Below are 19,809 nucleotides of genomic sequence, written 5' to 3'. Positions count from 1 at the left end.
TCTCGTGGAAGTGGAATTAAAAATTAACGAAGGGAGGGATGATATAAGCAGGTAATAATCGCCTGCATTAACCGTGTTTTACTGCATTCTTCTACTTCTTACATCTATTTGAAAATTGTCAAGAAAATCTACCCCAACTCTAGAGCGCCCTCCGCCCCCTTCCTAAAGGCCATGCCCTCGTGTGCGGTGGGTTTAACTGCTACCGCTGCAGCTGCCGCTGCGGAACTACTTGCAGACTCAAAGTTTAGTTGAAAGAGAACAGCGGCGGATGTACGTGAGCGAACGTGAGATGAGCCGGCGGCTCGCAGGGCCACTGTCTGCAGCAGTTCATTGTGTGTGGCAGCAGGCGGGCACGTCGCCCCAGTCGGTTTTTATATAGACAGACAGAGAGCAACAGAGCGCGCGAGAGTGCGCGCGGCAGAAAAAAGCGAGTATGTGCACGACATGCAGGCGTGATGCATAGAGTCAGATACACAGAGCAAAGCGGCATTTGCAGTTTTATTCGTGAGGCAGTGTCACGCGGAATTCAAAAGAGGAGCAAAAAATTACCATTAACAAAACTTAATATATATTTACAAAAGTTGACGCATTCTCTCCGAATCATTCCGCGGCATCTCGATATTTAACGAAAGCATCATTTTTTCTTCTTTTTATCAATAAAAGAAAAGCGAGGAATTAAGAGCCTGCCGACGAAATCGTGGGAGCGTGCCCCGGCCAATGAAAGGCAGGCACCGTACCCCAACGCGACGAGAAGAGTGGCCGCGTTCCGTGGGAGTCATTTAATCATCATTTTCTACTTGCTCTCTCGTGACTGGTGTGCTGCGAGAACGGCGAGGGAAACTGAGAAACTCGCAATCAATAACGAGTGGATTGGTCACGCGTGGGGGGGTCTTACCATTTTTATCTTAAGATATATCCGCACCTACCACCAAATATATCTGTAACTAAAAAATCGCACCAAAAAGCATACTTTGGAAATATTTATACTCTCTGGATTATTTAAATTAACTTGGAACATTTTTTGGAGATTCCACTGTATTCCTACATCAACGCGGTCTTGGCTTTTGAGCGATATTTTTGTCTGGCGTGCACTTTTTAACTTAAGGTGGTGTAATTGTGAGGCCCTCTCTGAAGCTTTTTCGATAGCATCGGGGGCGAAGACCACACGGGAGTGGGGGAACTGTAGCAGTTTGAGCTGCTGAAGGTGGCGGGCAACGTCTAGCGACGGAGCGGCTTTGGAAAAAATAAACCAGGTAGGAGAAAATCCCATATTTCTGTCGCGACTTCTAAGTTAAGGGTCCCTGCAGCGGGGTGCCACGGTTGGTATATCCTTGCGTATTACTGCCATTGCTTAAAAGAACTCAAGCCGATCACCCCTTCCCTCCCCCTGCCTTCTCGAGCGGTGCCTTTGCAGCCACTCGTTTGCTCCGCACGCGCTTCCTTTATGCGGAGGAGACGGACTCTCCTGAAACACGAACAATAGCAAAACAAAAACTACACTCTCCAGCTTTTGGCACTTTACGCACAAGGGGTCACTCGTGATCAGTTTTGTAGACGGTTTCACGGAGGGGTGCAAGTAAGGAAGAAAGTGTCGATGACCCACGCTTGTTTGTGTTCTCTTGTTGTCGCTTTTCTTTTTGCGCATTATGCGTGGGGCCAGTTTGTTGGACCAGGCACATTATGGGTGCTGCATGCTTATGCTGCCCCATCCATTCCGACGTTTATTTCTCTTCATAAAAAAGTATCCCAAGTTTAACTGGTGACAGTGTGTCGCTTATGTTGATGTAGGTAAATGACAAACTAGGGACAAGGGAACAATAAAATAACCAGGGTAAGAGGCACGGACGGGTCGCTAGTTCTTTTTGTTGCGAGCTGATGTTCAGATGGATTACCCCCATTAGGCCACCTTCCGGCGTATCCATAGTGTGCCTCCAGCCGGACCCGCGGACAACTCCCTCCATCTTGCCGTCCCCTGGGCAGACCCCCTTTTTCAAACCAAAGCCACTACCCCCCCTCGACCCCCCGCCGCATTGATCGGCTGCTACTGGACATGAGCGGTGCCAGAAGGGGAGAGAAAGAGGAGGAGAATGTGCCTCAAAAATGGGAGAATAGAGCTGAAAAGCTTGTTGTATCCTCGGTCTCCCAGGTTAGGTCTTTCCATCTCCCAAGGCACAACTTCCAGGTTAAGTTCCTCATGACTAGTAGGTCTGTGCTCAAGCCTGTATAAGACAATGAAGAAGAGATCTGGTCAGGTGTTATCAAAAACAGATTGAGCCTAAAGAGTCGCGTGCATTGTCTTCCGTGGTTTTTATGGTGAATCTCGTCGTTCATTTTATGCGTGGTTTCACTGGTCACCCAAGTTGATTACAGTCGCCGTTTTTTGACATAAAGTAGAATAAAATGCAGAATTATCAGAACATTTATACAAGTGACATGACCTGGAGTTAAATTTATTGTCTGAAGTGTGCAGCATGAAGAGAGAGACAGTGGCTGGTTTCTTCTGGTGCTCCAATGTTGCTCACATGCATCCATATCGAAGACATGGTCCTCCGGTCTCACAAACCGCGTTTTGGCCAAAAGAAACTCCATTAACCAGAACACACTTAACAGAAATGATTGGTTGGTATTGAAAGCACTGGAGAAATCAAAAAAACAATCTAATTGTTCTGCTGTCATGTGTGTCAGTTTTACCTTATCAAATCCAAGAGATTTCCTCCGTTTGTTTTGAAAAGCTGTAGTTGGGCATTTTTAAGATTTCTCATGCTGCATTTCAGTACTAGGGCCCATTCACTGTAATCTGGTGGGTTTAGTTTTGCCTTGTTGATTTCATTACAGCACAACCACCACCATCTATTGAAAAACATTGACAGCTTTTGTATGCCTTAGACATTGGTCCAACTACTAATTTGTTGTCTGTTTACAGTGGGGCATCTTTTCAGCACAGTGGAGCAGATCCTGTTTTTATACATATGGAATATTAAGTCATGAAAGGATACCACACTATCAAGTGTTGCTGCATTTCTGTGCTACTATTCTTTCGACCCAGTCTGATTTTTGGAAATGCCTAAATACCCTCAATATGTTATAGAAGTTCAACAAATACAATATTAAAAAAACAACAAATCTTGTTTTCAGTGGACTGTATTTATATTAAAAAAAAATCAGCATTTTGTTGATTGCTGTAGAGCAGAAAAACTTCATTTCATCCCATAAGACCATGGGTTGATGACTAATTTTGTTTTCATATTTCACTTTTTCATTATCCTCTTACTCTGGAAAATCCATTTTAAGTTCCCCCTGTTTAAATATTGTGAGGTATTCTTTACTAGTTACATTTAAGTAGTTTTATTTTTTGCACATAATGCCCATGTAGTCTTTACAGTGAGTTTTAGGATACATCCTGAAAAGGACATTTTCTTTTTGAATACTTTTACTTTAAGCAGTTCACTATGATAAAGAGTTCATGTGTTCCTTTTTAAATTTAACAGCTGAGGGATGTTGGTCTCTTTCTTATGAAACTGCAGGTTAATGCATTAGATTCCATTTTCCCTTTACTGTCATAGTATATTTTAGTTAGAAATATATCATGCACCTCTGAGACATTGGTGATGAGAACCATAGTTTATTCAATATATTACATGTAATTACTAATTAAAACTTAGCAGCCTTTTATCATATATTTAGTTTTTTGTGGTTTGTCATTAAACACTATGTACATGTTTACAGGTTCACTTCAGTAATTTAGTGATTATCTTTCAGTTTGCTCTATGTTTCTCTGGCATTGCACTTCATTTTCTGTCATACAATAAGTTTATTCCACATGCTGTAATGTAATAACACATAATATGTATTGTTTGAGCTAAAATGTAATAAAAGATAGGTAAATATGCCTGATTTAATAATGAATTGAGTGAAGATGGAATTCAGTTTTCACTATTTGAGTCAATAATGATGTAAGAAATCAGTTTGCTTTAAGGCAAATATTGTCACCCAGTGTAAGGTTTTTTGACTTGTTGGCATCTTGCATAGTTTTTGTGGAACCCAAAATGTTTTTCTTTACTAATATTCTTTGTGATTTTGGAATAAGTGATAAAAAGCCAGTCTCCTCAAACCATTAAAAGCACAGATAATCAATGTTGTTTAGCAGAGCTAGTGTAGATAGTACTTTATTTATCCCAGGGGAAGTATGGCATTTTACTGAAGCTCATTCAATAAATATATACAGTACTAGCCAACCCGCGGCGTAGCATGCGCTGCATAATCACGCCGCTTTTTTAATGATTTTTAAGCACAGGGAAAAAAAATGAACATTTGAAAAATCCGTAATTTAATAAACCACCAAGAAAAGTAACATTGCAACAATGCACGCTACGAACCAACATACAGTTGTTTGTGACTGAAAACTGGAACACTGCCGTTGTGCCTCCACCTCCCAGAGCGAGGGACGGGGTTGGACGGCGCTCGGGCGCGGAGGGCGGAACGGCAGGAGAGGGGAAGGACGCCCATTCCGCCCCCTCCGTCCCGGCCCCCCAGCCATTCTAGGCTGCTGATTTCTTAGTCATCGTTAAGTACGCACTGCCTGCTCATGTGCCTGCCCCCAACTCCTCACCTGAGTCGCTTTCGTCTGTGTACAGTCCACATGTGCCTGTGAGTCACGTTGACTGTTCATTTTCCAAACACCGCCTCAGTCACTTTTGTCTCTGCTACAGTCCACATGCACCTCTGAGCCACGTTGACTTTTCATTGTTTTTTGTGGTTCTGGCTGCTTTTCTATATATAATCCACCAAGTCACCCGACCATGGTAGTAGCGAGGAGGGGGTGTGTACAAAGGGCAGGGACATAATCAGTGCGAGCGTATGACCCGCACTTACTGGGAATTCCTCGTTCGTGGGGAACAATTGCAAGCCCCGGTCTCCATCACGAATGGGGTTCAAAGGCTTACCCACATTTCTCGGTGCCGGGTAGAGACACGTTGATCCATTCAGTGTAGCGCGTGTGCAGTACCAGACATCCAAGGGCATCACAGACCTGTTAATGCTCAATCTCACATGGCTGAAAGCCACTTGTCCCTCTAAGAAGTTGAACGCTTGACCGCTCTTGGGTCGCGTAACTATTTAGCAGGTGGGAGTTTCGTTCGTTTTTCTGAATTAACCAGACAAATCGCTCCACCAACTAAGAACGGCCATGCACCACCACCCACAGAATCGAGAAAGAGCTATCAATCTGTCAATCCTCTCCGTGTCCGGGCCGGGTGAGGTTTCCCATGTTGAGTCAAATTAAGCGAAAGGCTCCACACTTGGTGGTGCCCTTCCGTCAATTCCTTTTAAGTTTCAGCTTTGCAACCATATTCCCCCATCCCCCCCCCCACCGAATGACGCTGCTGGATCGTCTGTCGGCATCATTTATGGTTGGAACTATAACAGTATGTGACCATCTTCGAACCTCCGACTTTCGTTCTTGATTAATGAAAACATTCTTGGCAAATGCTTTCGCTCTCACTCAAATTGTTGTCGGGCATGGCTCTGTTGTGCGTGTGCCATGGTCGGCTGCTTAGTGAATTGTTGGTGGGCGTGGCTCTGAGTTGTCATTGTATCCCATGGTCTTAGCGTTGGTGGGCGGGTCTCTGTGAGTCGGCGGGCATGGCTATGTCGTGCGTATCCCATGGTTGTCTTGCTTGTTCTGTCGGCTTAGTGAATTATATATATAGATACAGTATATACTGCATATACACATACTAACTATGGCCTAAACACATACCAGAATGACTAAAAAGAAAGAAAACTTCTGACTTGGCAGTTATGCAGGCATATTGCCGTTAATATAAAGGAGCCCCTTTAGCATTTCTTGACTCGCTTTTGCTGAATAATTAATTGGCCAAAAGTACTCAGTGTGTCAGAGAAAAGGATGTACAGCATTATTAATAATGCCCCTTAGTTTTGTTTTCATTCTCTCCTTTACTACTACCTCCAGGGGGCGAGAGTGAGTCTCTCAACAGAGTCCGCCTTTTTAATTAGGTTGTAGATTTAGTGGGCCTCTCTTGAAGTGATGTTACCAGGCCCATCACAAAACAGCATAGAAATCACACTGGCCATCACAAAGCCGTAGAGGATGTCACAAACCACATTAAAGGAGCACAGACTGCTAAGAAAAAGAGTCCGCTCTACCCTTTCTCACAGAGTTCCAGTTCAGTCTAGTCTGTCATTGATGTGGACTGCCAAGAACTTGTAGCAATCCATAACCTCTACATCCTCTCCCTGAATAGTGACCAGGTGTAGAGGCTTTTTGGTGCAACAAAATCAATAACCAGTGCCTTGGTTTTGCTGATGTTAAGATGCAGATGATGCTTTCTGCACCAAGAACCAGAGCTTTCCACCTTACTCTTTTACTCTCTCTGAACCCCTTTGTCAATAAAACCATATGTCCAGAATCATCAGAAAATGTTTGCAAGTGACATGACCTGGTGTTAAATTTATAGTCTGACGTGTACAGTGTGATGGTAAAAGGAGATGGAGGACTGCTTCTTCTGGTGCTCCAGTGTTACTCAGGTCCATATTGGAGACACGGTCCTTGAGTCTCACAAACCACAGTCTGCCCAAAAGAAAGTCCATTATCCAGAAAACCATAGGCGTATCCACCTACATATCTCTTGGCTTACCCCAAGACAATTGCATCCTTCACTTTAAAATTTCATAGACAAATTTCAATGCATTCAGGTAGTCTACCACAAGATGATTCCTATAGTCTAGGACCAGCCTCTCAAATATCTTCATGATGTGAGATGTAAGTGCCCCAAGTTTGTAGTCATTAAGTGAGGATGTGCCTGCCTTCTATGGAACAGGAACAATGTAGGATATTTTTCCAAAGCAGCAGCACCTTTTACATCCTTAATGGTAGACTGAACAGGTGGCAAAAGTTGATCAGCACAGTCTTTATGAACTTGAGAAATGACTCCATCTGGTTCAGTAGCTTTTCCTGTGTGTAGCGTCATCAGTTGTCTCCTCACTTGGTCATCAGTCATGAGCAGCCTATACTGAGATTCAGAGGTGGATTGATCATTGGCCATTCCATCTAGGCTGGTGGTCATAAAATCTTTGTTTTAACTCACTGTGTATCTGTAAGTTACCTACCCTATGTAAAGTGTACACATGTCAAGTGCTTTGATAATGTGGTCACACCTGAAAAATGCCAGTAATAATATAAAAGTCTAATTCTTTCTGTTGGTAATGGAACAGATTAGTTTTTGTCAAGGTGCACATGTACCTTCAAGTGTCACACAGACAGGCCTGAACATTGCACAATTTCTATGGATAGGCATTGGCATCAGAGCATTATTTAAAATCTTTAAGAACAAATGTAGATTAACATTGTGTGGAACTTCTACATCCACACATGTATGTACCCATCTGGATCATAGGCCAGGAAGATGGGGATAAAAAAAAAACCAACAGGTGCTCATGTTTCTCTTTGTAATGCTTGAAGTCTTTATTCGCGGTTTATTTTGTAGGTCTGTTCATTTGACACAGGCTTTTGTGCAGGGCAGTAGCATTTCAGGCTTTATGGTAGTACTTCATGTTGATATTGCACAAGAAGTGTAGTAAAGCAGGTGTTTCTAAGTGGCAGACTGGGTTAAAGTGAGGATATGGAGTGGATAAACTTAGTGACTTTAGCTCCTAAATATGATGATAGCAGTAGAGCTCAGGTAACTGTCTCATAGTGGAATAGGCTGACTGCTCAGGAATGACGCTACACTGGAGGTGAGCATATTGTTTTCTGCACAGAGGAGTCTCTTAGACCAGTGAATGACAGACTGAATTAATTCAAATAAAGATTAATAAAAAAAGCTGCTTAGGCTTAAGATTCAGACTTTATACTGTTTCTTTCCTCAGCCTAGAAATATTGAACAGTTGAATATTCTGCGTTGAAACAGTATGTTATAAAGTATTATAAAATGATAGTAAATGGTAATGTATGCAATTCAGGTAATTGTTGTAGTTTAATTCTTTTTATCACAAATACTAAACTTTATATATATTACAATCTTGTTCAACAAACATGTTAAAAATACTATATACTTTCTGGTTTTCTTTAGACATGCCATCAGTGATGGAGCGTTCCAGTTCGGGAATCCTGTCTCGGAGTAGAGCCAAGCATTCCAGCAATGGTCACAGCCAGCATTCTGAAGAGGAGAGCAGTGAAGATGAGCATTCTCATGGTAAACAGGTTCTTAGTATGATGACCACTTCTATAGAGAACATTAGTAAAATAAAGTAGCAGAATGAAATATTATTACTGCTTGAAATTTTGAATTTTAAAAGTGCATGCTCTTAAAGGATATACAGTATATAATGCTTTGAAAAAGTGTTTGGCCCCATTCTGATTTTTCTCTTTTATTGCAAATGTCAGACATTAAATGTTTACAGTCTTTCAGTCAAAATCTACTATTACATGAAGGGCACCAGAGTGAGCAAGTGTAACTTTATTTAATTTATCTAATTAGTGAAGTTATCAAATATGAACTGGTACCATCCCTCGTTTAATGGCCATTTTGTAGGTTTGTGTGTGAAAAAGTAATTACCTCCTTTCTACATCAACCAATTTCAAGTGATTATTAAAGGTAGCTGATCGAACACAGTCAGGCACGATTACAGCCAACCTAGCTCAATGTAAACCTTACCTATTTTTGACCTTTTCCACCAAATATTCAACATGAACATAAAGCCGTGATCAAAGAAAATTTGCAAAGAGATCAGAAAAAAATATCTGGATGTTTAGAAACATCTAAAAACTATTATTAAGGCTCTGGAACTTCAAGGAACCACGGTGAGAGCCATAATCTCCAAATGGAAAACAATTGGAGCAGCAGTAAATCCTCTTAGAAGTGGCTGGCTGCCAAAATTATTCCAAGGGTTCAGCATAAAATCATCCAGGAAGTCACAAATGATTAAATAAATAAATAAATAAATAAATCATCCACAGGACGACAGGCTTCTCTTGCCTCAGAAAAGATTAAGTGCTCATGACTCCATGTAAAAATGGGTTTCATTGAAGAGTAGCAAGGCAAAAGCCATTGTTAACCAAAACATAAATTATTGTCTCTTATTTGCAAGGAAGCACTTGGATGCCACCCAAGCTTTGTGGAAGAATGTTCTATGGTCAGACAAGAAAAAAGTGGAACTTTTTTGGGTAACCTGTGTGCTTTTATGTCTAGTGTGAAACAAACCACTTTTCACATTGAGAATGTCATTCCAACAGTCAAACATGGTATGGTGGTAGTGTGATGGTGTGGGAAGGACATGTAAACCCCACCATGAATTCTGGTTTGTATCAGAAAATGATTAAGTAAAATGGTTGATTATCCACCAGGGAGCTGATGCATTGTTGGATCATACAACAAGACAGTCATCCAAAAACCAAAAGCATGTCCACATTGCAGTGGCAGAAAAGAAGCAAGGTTAAAGTTTTGGGCTGACTTAGTAAAGACTGAAATGAAGTAAAGATGTAGCAAGACTTCAAATAAGCAGTTATTGACCAAAAACTTCCAGCATTTCTGAATTAAAACTGATTTGCATGGAAGAGTGGGCTAAAATTCCTCCAAAGTGATACGGAATACTGATACTGACGTAGTTTCTGAACAGTGCAACAAAGTGGTTAATTAAGCATCTGAATATTGGTATTCATATAACGGTGTTTAACCTAAAAGTTGTAGGAGATCCTACCTTCTCTCCAGATATATTTTCTTAAAAAGATATCCAGTTTTTGTGATTTTATTTAAAGGGAGAAACCATTTTGCAATCCAGGAAATTTTTGATGACCTTACACCATTTCCAACTATTTTCATTCATAATCTTCATTTGCATAATTGAGAATTTCTGCGAGTCATGGACATTACACACCTGTGACTGCCAGGTGTGAAATGTGACCATCTCAGCTGCTCCATTATAGCACACTGTGACTCATTACGACAAAATGAAACTGGTTTGATTTTTATCGGAGCAAGTTAGCTATTGTATGTATGAAAGTTGTCGGCCAGTGTGCACTCAACTGGAAGTCTAATGCATAAAATAAGCACAAAAGAATAATAGCAGCTGTGAATAAAAAAAATAGTTTTGCACTGTGTCTGTGAAGGACAATCTTTTCAAACTTTGGAGCCAGCACATACTGTATGTCTGTTCAGCCGAAATGAATGGGTCAGGACTGTAGTTTAACTCAAGATATACAGTAAGCATTTGTTTAGGCTGTTGGGTAACTTCTGAAGTTCACGTTGATTGGCTGCCAAAATTAGGTGATCTTGCAGTACTATTACAGTATAAGGCAATCTAAAACCGTAGTGAACTGCCTTGAGGGAATCAATCACCTCCTATAATTGCTAGTTGTGTAGTTTTAAACCCTCAGAGATTAAGCAAGTGTTGTTAAATTTGTGTCCCTGGCAAGATGAGGTATGGTATGAATTTGTCTTTAGGGAAATAATTTCATAACCTGGGTGCGCACACTTTTTAAGCCTTGCATACAGTGTGTGTATATATATATATATATATATATATATATATATATATATATATAGGTTACTTATTTTACTTAAGGTTTTTTCCTAGATTTTAACTTTTCCAAAGCAAGTATCAGTTCAGCAGTTTGACATTTGAAATATAAAACTAATACTATACAAACCAATGGACAAAAGTCATCAGTAATGGCATTACCCTTTAACCAAATCATGACTTTTGCTAGTTCTTTTCCTTCAAGTGGTTCTTATAATTCTGAATATGTGATAATTATTTTTCAATCTGATCCAAGCAACAGTTGCACATCTGGTAGTACTGAATATGGTACAATACCAGAAATCATAGTGCCTAGGTTGGACTCCATGCAATTCAGATGAGTAAGTGAGATAGATACAAAAGTACTATAAGTTGGTAATGACACTGACTCCTAGTTCATGGAGTGTACCCTTTTTGGTGAGAGCGAGTCATGGCATGTGCAGAAAGCTGAAAAAAACAGCTAGGTACAATTAATTCAACTTCTCGCTCACCATTGCTACTGAAACATAAAGTATAACATAGCAGAAGGTGGTCTTTCCTCCTCTGGAGCTTTTCAACAAGACAGGCCCTAGGCAGGCTTAATTGTATTTAGAAACATCTACCTGAGTGCTGCGGTGTTACAGGGTCACCTCAGTGCAACTTCCACAGTGGGAAATTCACTATATTTGTATGTGTCTAATAACGGTTAAAAAATTCTGCTTTTTTGAGAAACATTGAATTTGGTGCTCAAACTTAATTTTGTAACCCTGCTATACTTGGAGGGGTGTGAGTTTGAGGAATCCCTTTGTTTTATCTATGTCTGAGTGAGGAATTGTTATTGGGCCTCTGTGTTAGTCGTGGGTTGTCTGTAACAAAAGTCACATACCAACACATTTCTTATACTGTACATATATACCTGTAACAAGAACACATTTGGTCAAAGACTGGCGAGTGATTTTGTAGTTATGCCATCAGACCCGAAACCAGTAGTTCTGGATTTTCTGGTAAAGAGTGATGCTGAGGCGTTACTGATCAACATTTGAGGATGCCTGACATGGAGAGGCTTGGTTTGGGGTGGGGGGCATCTGTAAAAAACTAAGGCCAAATGCTCATCAGCTGTCTTGGACTTGTCGAACAACAGTTTAGAAGATAATTGTCAGGCTAAACAAAGCCCCTGTACAGGACAAGAATGCAGCAACCACAGTGCTGACCAACACAAACATTCACAAGCGAGTTGTGTTCAGTAAGACTATGTCATATGGCTATCTGGTGGTCTCAAAGAAGTTCTTACAGTTTGTCAGGAAAGTGCAAGCAGAATGTTGCCAACACTGTTCTCAGCATATACGAAAACCTGGACATTGAGAGATTGAAGGACCCCTTTTAGGAACTTCTAAAAGTAGTGTAGGTACCTTCCTCATAGAAAAGAGAGCCAGGAACATTGGCTGGCATTCTTTATTTTATATACCCCATTTATTTATAGCTGTTTACCCCACCTTCAAATTAAATTGTAATCACCAACTAGCCAACTAAAGTTTTCCCACATGGGGCTTGGTCTTCAAGCATTAACCCATCTACCTATACCCACTCAAAACATCAGAGCAACTATTTTCTCCTTTTTTTAAAACTAAAGTGATCTCACTGTTGATCTTTAATTATATTAATATGACAGATGCCTGAACTGAGGTCCAGGGCTTTCTTTTTTTTTTTTTTTGGCCACAGAACATCTCACACATACAGGAAGTATTTTTTTATGTATGTATATATGTATTTATTTATTTATTTTTTGGTCTATCTGATATTGTCTTCCCTTTTTGTATCAAATATTCTTTCTTGTGCTTTACAGTTCCTCCATGGATACTTGTCAGTTAGAAATAATCTTAAGGTCAAGGGTTAAATAGTAAAGTCAAAGTCTGAGCATGTAAGCTAGTTCAGTCTGTTTTCCCCCAAGCACTAAAACCCTTTTGTTTTTAGCTTGATTAGCGGTGGCAGCAGTGCTTCCGATAACCTTGAGGCCCACAGTACAGAAATTCTTCCTGCATCATGGCTGAGACTAGTAGCGCTCCTCCAATGAAAAGGAAAGAGACGGGCCAGAAAGGAAACAGCCCTGCATCCTAGCTGCCACACACATTTATCTTTCCTATAGTGAAAATTGAAGGATTCTCCTCAAACCACCTCATTTATGAGGATCATGGTGAGCCTTGTGGGGAGAATCTATTTATGCTGAAATAGTTAAAGACAATGCAAAATTTTTAATGAAATTTTTCAGGAACACCTAAAATACTGGTCATTTTCAGTACTTTCTTCAAATTTTATTTTTTTACTCTACCCTGAGGGACACATTTTATATTTCAAACCCAAATGTTAGATTAAGTTTAAAGAACTGGACACAAACTGTAAAATTGTGGATTTCAATATTTGCAGAGATAATCAAAGTGGTGAACTGATCCCATTTGGTGCCTGGCATCAGTGGAATAGTTGTGACTGGCAGTAAGGTGAAACTAAAGTTGAAATTTGATCCGAGACCCTGCTCTTTTTAACTGACCCTTGCTGGATAGCAGCCAGAGGAGGCCAATGAAGAGTTCAGCTTGTTTCCTGCTGAGGCTCAGGCCACTGATCAGGGGACTTTTCCTTTGCTGAAGCTGGACTGAGGCAGAAAACTGATTTCAGGTTATCTGTCTTGTGTTTTGTACATAAAATTCAGGACACACACATCGTATAAAATCATGATTGTGCAGGAAATAAAAAGGAACTGGGGCATATATTTGCTTGCTAAGACAAATAGAGTATAATTAATTTTTTTCTCTCTACACAATGCAAAAAATGCTTAAACTTAAAAATGTGCTTAATCAGTTTCTTGGGTTGTGGGCATAAGGCAAGAATGATACAGTACCTGTTAAAGGTGGCAGTCCACTTGCTGAGCCCACTCACATGCAGTCAAGGACAGTACAAGGACAGTTTAAAGTTCCCAATCCACATTGGAGCCATATTGTTATTGTGTAAGAGGAAAACTGGGGTACTTGGAGAAAAGCGATATGGACAGGAGGAGAACATGTATACGCCACACAGGCAGTGACAGAGCCTGGATTTGAGTCCAGTCTACTGGAGTTGTGAGGTGGCAGTGCTGACCAATCTGCCCTTGTGTTGTCCTTTCTGAAAACATTTTCATCTTTTTCAGTTTAATAAGTTATTAGGACAATACATTGCACCTAAAATGTGCACAAGACAGGGACTGGTGTTAAAGTTTGTAAGTGCCATTTTAATAAATTACTTTCATTCAGAGGTTTATATTGCTGTTCAGTTTATTTATTTATTTATTTGCTCCAGCTGCTGTTTTGTGTCTCATTTTTCATGTCTTAAATACAGCTGAATTTATATGTTCTGAGTATTTTAATATACTTGTTTCTGTTTTGATTTCAGACAGCATGATCAGAGTTGGGGGTGATTATCAAGCAGCAATCCCAGAATGTAAACCAGGTAAGAGAGTGTGGAATAAAAGCATCTTTTTCTTATTAACATTGTCCAGGGGAACTTGTGGAGCCTGGGAAGAGGAGTTAAAGGGGTAGTGTATTTTATGCTGAAATACTTTTTTAGTTTTAGAATTTTTTTTTTCTCACCAATGTTTTATGCTGACCATGATGCTTGCATCAAAGCTTTCAATCAATGCTAAGAGATTATAAAAAATAGTTAATTACACTTGTGACTACATTTTGCATTACACTTGAAATAAAACCAGTTCAGACCACTAACAATATGTAAAAACGGTGCCCGGAATAACAATGCTTTGACTACTGGCTTGTAATCAACATGGACATAATCCAGTCAGTCACCACAGTATCAATGCAGCCTTCTTGATGCACATTATGTCAGCATGGGCTTTTCATATGAAGTAGCAAACAAGTGAAACAAAGATTTCATAGGAAAAAACATAAACTAGGAATAGTGTAATTCCAGGTTTTAGTATAAAAGTGGCATTAGTCCATGGTGTGGCAGACTGTGATCTAGTAGTACGATACCAGGTCCAAGATCATTTGTGGCTTCCTGGGTGACTCTAGATGAGTTGATTAATCTAACCAGTTATGTACTTTATATTTATAATGTACTACAAGGCTCTAATTTCTATCTTAAGAAATATATGAAATATACATTAATTGTGAATAAAAAATATTTTCACTTCATATAAATATATGGGGGGCGGCACGGTGGCGCAGTGGGTAGCGCTGCTGCCTCGCAGTTGGGAGACCTGGGGACCCGGGTTCGCTTCCCGGGTCCTCCCTGCGTGGAGTTTGCATGTTCTCCCCGTGTCTGCGTGGGTTTCCTCCGGGCGCTCCGGTTTCCTCCCACAGTCCAAAGACATGCAGGTTAGGTGGATTGGCGATTCTGAATTGGCCCTAGTGTGTGCTTGGTGTGTGGGTGTGTTTGTGTGTGTCCTGCGGTGGGTTGGCACCCTGCCCAGGATTGGTTCCCTGCCTTGTGCCCTGTGTTAGCTGGGATTGGCTCCAGCAGACCCCCGTGACCCTGTGTTCGGATTCAGCGGGTTGAAAAATGGATGGATGGATGGATGGATAAATATATGGTCAAAAATAAATAAATAAAAAAACTCACATCAGATGACTTTTCCAGCAGTCTTCAGTTATAGTTCTCTTAGCAAGTTGGTGTCACACACCCCTGAAGGTCAGTCACAAAGTCTGACATACCCAGCAACACACTCTAAATAGCCCATAATTCCCTCTCACAAAAGCATTAGTCATGAGGATTGGCTCTGTGTGCATGAGAGCTAACAACTTGTATCAGTATGCTGCTGCTGGAGTATGTGAATTTCCCCTTGAGATTAATAAAGTATCTATCTATCTATCTAACTACAATGCAAATAATGCAGCGATGAGAAATAAGAAATGTAGGTGTTTTGAACCTCATAAACAGAAGATGTTACGGTTGAATTTGCCATAATTGTTACGTCTTTGTATAGCACTAGCTCTTACAGGCAGCACATTATTGGCTGTCACAAAATGAGTGAGCATGACTGCTGGAAGTTTGGCACGCAAATGCTAAATTTGACATGGCCAGCAATTTTCAACCATGTAAATCAACACAGTTCAGCAACGAGATCAGTAACTGCTTTCAGCAACTAATACTTACCCAACAACTAGAAGTCACATATTGACATCGGCTTTACTGAACTAATGCCTTTCTAAAATACATAACAGGGTCTTTGGCATAATTTTTTTTCAAATGTATTCAGTTTTTTTGTGTTTTTCCTTTTTTCTTCAGAGAGCCCTGCTCGATTCAGCGACAAGGAGCCCAAAGGAATGCTTGTATGGTCTCCCAACAACATTGTTTCAGATGCTAAATGTAAGAACTTTGGAATACATTTTAGTATTCTTTTTGCAGTCCAAACAACTTGGATTTAATTTTATTGAAACTGATGTAGTATTTTGACATCATCACCAGATGGCACACTACACAATAAAAGGAGATGTTCCTTTTAAAGCTGCAGCCACTTTTTCTTAACTGTTAATTTTCATTTTGTATGTGTAACTGTACATTTGATCAGTTAGTTTTAAGAATTAAAAAAAGCATGAAATTCCTGCTGATAACCAATATGTAAACTGGAGTGTGATATGATGTCAAGATTATTTTGAAACATAGAATATGTGCTCTGAACATGTAACAAAAGACTTAAAGAAACCAGATCAGAAAATGAACTGAGTTAATTTTACAGTTTAATTCTACTATTTACATTATATTGACATCAGTTTTAATCTTATAGACATTTTTGACTAATTGTTTGATTAAACAACACTTAACCCTATTGGCCATGCCATATATGTTGAGTTGCAATTGCATGATTGCCTGTTTGAAGACTATTTGTGTTAATAAGCAGATGAACCGGCGTGGTTTGACCATGTATGTATGTGTATGTGTGTGTATATGTATATATAATATAGACAAAAATAATCAGAGCAAGAGACTGATATTGAGATATGTATAGCCTTTACGTTACCATTATGTATTTCTAGTTGATAGTATTCTTTTTAATGGAGCATAAAATACAGTTTATAGCAATTCTACATATTGCTACCATCACCATTGGCTTCAATTTGCTATTTTGTGTATTAATTTTTGTGTAGTGGATGAATATATCCTGATGGCGAAGGAGAAACATGGCTACAATATGGAGCAGGTAAAAAAAATTAAGTTCACCATCTTTTAGGGTTGTTTTTAGACATGATAGTTGCATTACAGTTGATAGTATATGCAGTATGTACTTTATTTTTACTTTCCATCAAGGAAAAGACAATCCGTTATTTCCAATATAATTCCAATTTTTTATTATATATTATTGCCAATCATATTACAACTGAACACCAGCAAAACCAAGGAGCTGGTGGTGGACTTTAGGACCACCAGGCCCCTCATGGGCCCCTTGATCATCAGAGGTGACTGTGTGGAGACCTATAAGATAAGATAAGAACTTTATTTATCCCGAGGGAAATTCTTTTGTCATATACATGCTCAGTGCAACAAGAGGAATAAAGATAAGGTAGTAAAGAGTTTAAAAAGAACAGTAGTAATAGTGCAAACAGAATAACAACTCTAAACAAAGTAACAAATAACTATAACTAATAGTTTGTATTATAACTGTATAACTAATTTGTACAAAGCAACAAACAACTATAACTAAAACTATAACAGATATAATAAAACAACAGATTATTAGTGCAAGTGGTTATGAAAAGTGACTTAGTGTTTGTGCCATGAATAAATGAGATAGCAGCATGTGATGATGGGATGAAACAAACATTCAGTAACATACAGATGAGTAAATAAAAAAAAAAAACCGAATGAGACCTAATGACAAAAATTCTGAAAAAGATCACCTACAGGATGAGGAAGAGTTATACAGTCTTATTGCCACAGGTAGAAAGGATTTCCTGTGGCGTTCGGTTCTGCATTTGGAGGCAATGAGTCTTTTGCTGTGTGTGCTCTGATGACCCATCAAGGAGGCGCGTATGGGGTGAGAGGGGTTGTCCATGATACCGAGAAGCTTTTTCAGCATTCTCCTCTCAGACACCTCCACCAGGTTCTCCAGTCTGACACCCAGGACAGAACCAGCCTTTTTAATCAGCTTGTTCAGCCTGTTGGCATCAGCTGTCTTCACCCCACTGCCCCAGCACACAGCTGCAAAAAACACCACGCTCTCTACCACAGAGTGATAGAACATAGTCAGCATTTTCCTACAGACATTGAAAGACCTGAGCCTCCTCAGTAGGTAAAGCCGGCTCTGCCCTTTCTTGAAAAATACCTGGGAGTGCAGCTGTATGATAAATTGGACTGGACTGCCAATACTGATGCTCTGTGCAAGAGAGGACAGAGCTGACTATACTTCCTTAGAAGGCTGGTGTCCTTCAACATCTGCAATAAGATGATTATGGCGAGTGCCCTCTTCTACGCGGTGGTGTGCTGGGGAGGCAGCATAAAGAAGAGGGACGCCTCACGCCTGGACAAACTGGTGAGGAAGGCAGGCTCTATTGTAGGCATGGAGCTGGACAGTTTGACATCTGTGGCAGAGCGACGGGCGCTGAGCTGGCTCCTGCCAATAATGGAGAATCCATTGTATTCACTGAACAGTATCATCTCCATTCAGAGGAGCAGCTTCAGCGACAGACTGCTGTCACTGTCCTGCTCCACTGACAGACTGAGGAGATCGTTTCTCCCCTACACTATGCGACTGTTCAATTCCACCCGGGGGGGTAAACGTTAACATTATACAAAGTTACTGTCTGTTATACTTGCGTTTTTATCACTCTTTAATATTGTTTTTTATCAGTATGCTGCTGCTGGAGTATGTGAATTTCCCCTTGGGATTAATAAAGTATCTGTCTGTCTGTCATCTATCTGAGAAATTACATTTAAGAGAGCCATTTATAGTATGACAATGCTCTATTGGCACAGGTTGGCCCTGCTGAACATGACCAGTGTCGTCTTAGCTATAAACATCAGTTCCATTGCATTTACATAGAGTGGAAAACAATAATACCATCTGCACAACAATGTTCCTGTTAACATTTTTTATAACAGTATGTTTCATAGTCGGTGATACCACAAAGCAAATAACAGTGAAAATGCACAATAAATGAAAGCATTGAGTTAGAAATAACTAATTTTAGGAGGGCAGTACTTCAAGAAATACATTGATATGGCAATGAATTAATTAATGCTTTATCATCTTCAGATGAAAACTATTATTTGGGGAAACTTCACAGGAAGGTCAGAATGGTTCCCTCTATGAATCTAAAGGTGTTGACTATTGACCCTTTAACCCAGAAGTGATAATGTCATTGGATGATATGCAAGTGATCTGGTGGGGTTTATGGGTCTCATATAAAACATTGTATATTATTCACCCTTTTTGTATTTGGGGGGGAGGGGTGTTGTTCCCTAGGTGATTAAAATTACAGCATGACATAATAAACAGAAAATCCAGAGAGGTATAAATATTGTTCACATATGTTTTTAGAGGTGTCAGGCTCCACTTTTTGTTTTCAAGTCTAGAAGTGTAGAAGATACTGTAGCTGCTGCTAATTGCTAATCCATTCTGAAGGAGTCTCGCCAATAATATGCATTTATCTGTCAAAACTACACAAGTAGCTGAATAATACAGACAGAACTATTCATTACCCACCTCCACCCCAATTTGCTTTTCTGGCATCATCAGCACATGGAAATTTCCTGAGGTAGGAGTGAACATTGTGGGCCTAGCATTGTCAGAGCAATTTGAATTAACTGTTAATTGGCCTAGGCCTGTTTTGAAATTGCCATCTGCATAGCTGCCATTTCTTAAGTGGATTATTTCTGCACCTGCGGTTTCTACTTTAGGCACTTGGGATGCTCTTGTGGCACAAACATGATGTGGAGAAGTCTCTGGCCGACTTACCCAACTTCACCCCCTTCCCAGATGAGTGGACAGTGGAGGACAAGGTCTTGTTTGAGCAAGCTTTCAGCTTCCATGGCAAATGTTTCCAGAGGATCCAGCAGATGGTATGTTGGATGTATTAAAAAAAAAAAAAAAAAAAAACCATATGTCCTGAGGGACGTGACTTGGTAAATTGTTTGCTTCACCTGCTAGTATAAGCATGAATTAAATTTTGGCACAGAGTAACAGTACAGAAAGAGTTTTTATGTAAACAGCATTTTTTAGGCAACTGTATTTTTAATTCCGTAACATTCCTTTTCATGTACCTGTTTAATATTTAATGAACTATTTGTATATTTTGAGGTCAATATGTAATGTAT

General features: G+C 39.9%; 1 protein-coding gene across 1 annotated transcript in view; it reads left to right on the top strand.

The window, feature by feature from the left end:
* Positions 1-268: 268 nt before the first annotated feature.
* rcor2 (REST corepressor 2) overlaps positions 269-19,809 on the top strand; it is a 43,804-nt gene continuing 24,263 nt past the window's right edge. Inside the window, exons 1-6 of the mRNA XM_051932411.1 lie at positions 269-1,253; positions 8,091-8,213; positions 13,933-13,989; positions 15,784-15,864; positions 16,644-16,696; positions 19,393-19,554. Coding sequence (XP_051788371.1) covers positions 8,093-8,213; positions 13,933-13,989; positions 15,784-15,864; positions 16,644-16,696; positions 19,393-19,554 — 474 coding nt within the window. The 5' untranslated portion in view covers positions 269-1,253; positions 8,091-8,092. The remainder of the gene's footprint in view (positions 1,254-8,090; positions 8,214-13,932; positions 13,990-15,783; positions 15,865-16,643; positions 16,697-19,392; positions 19,555-19,809) is intronic.

This window comes from Erpetoichthys calabaricus, chromosome 1 (assembly GCF_900747795.2).
Source record: "Erpetoichthys calabaricus chromosome 1, fErpCal1.3, whole genome shotgun sequence".
Classification (NCBI taxonomy): domain Eukaryota; kingdom Metazoa; phylum Chordata; class Cladistia; order Polypteriformes; family Polypteridae; genus Erpetoichthys; species Erpetoichthys calabaricus.
The sequence above is the reverse complement of the archived record's forward strand: the minus strand, read 5'-3'. Positions and strand labels throughout refer to the sequence as shown.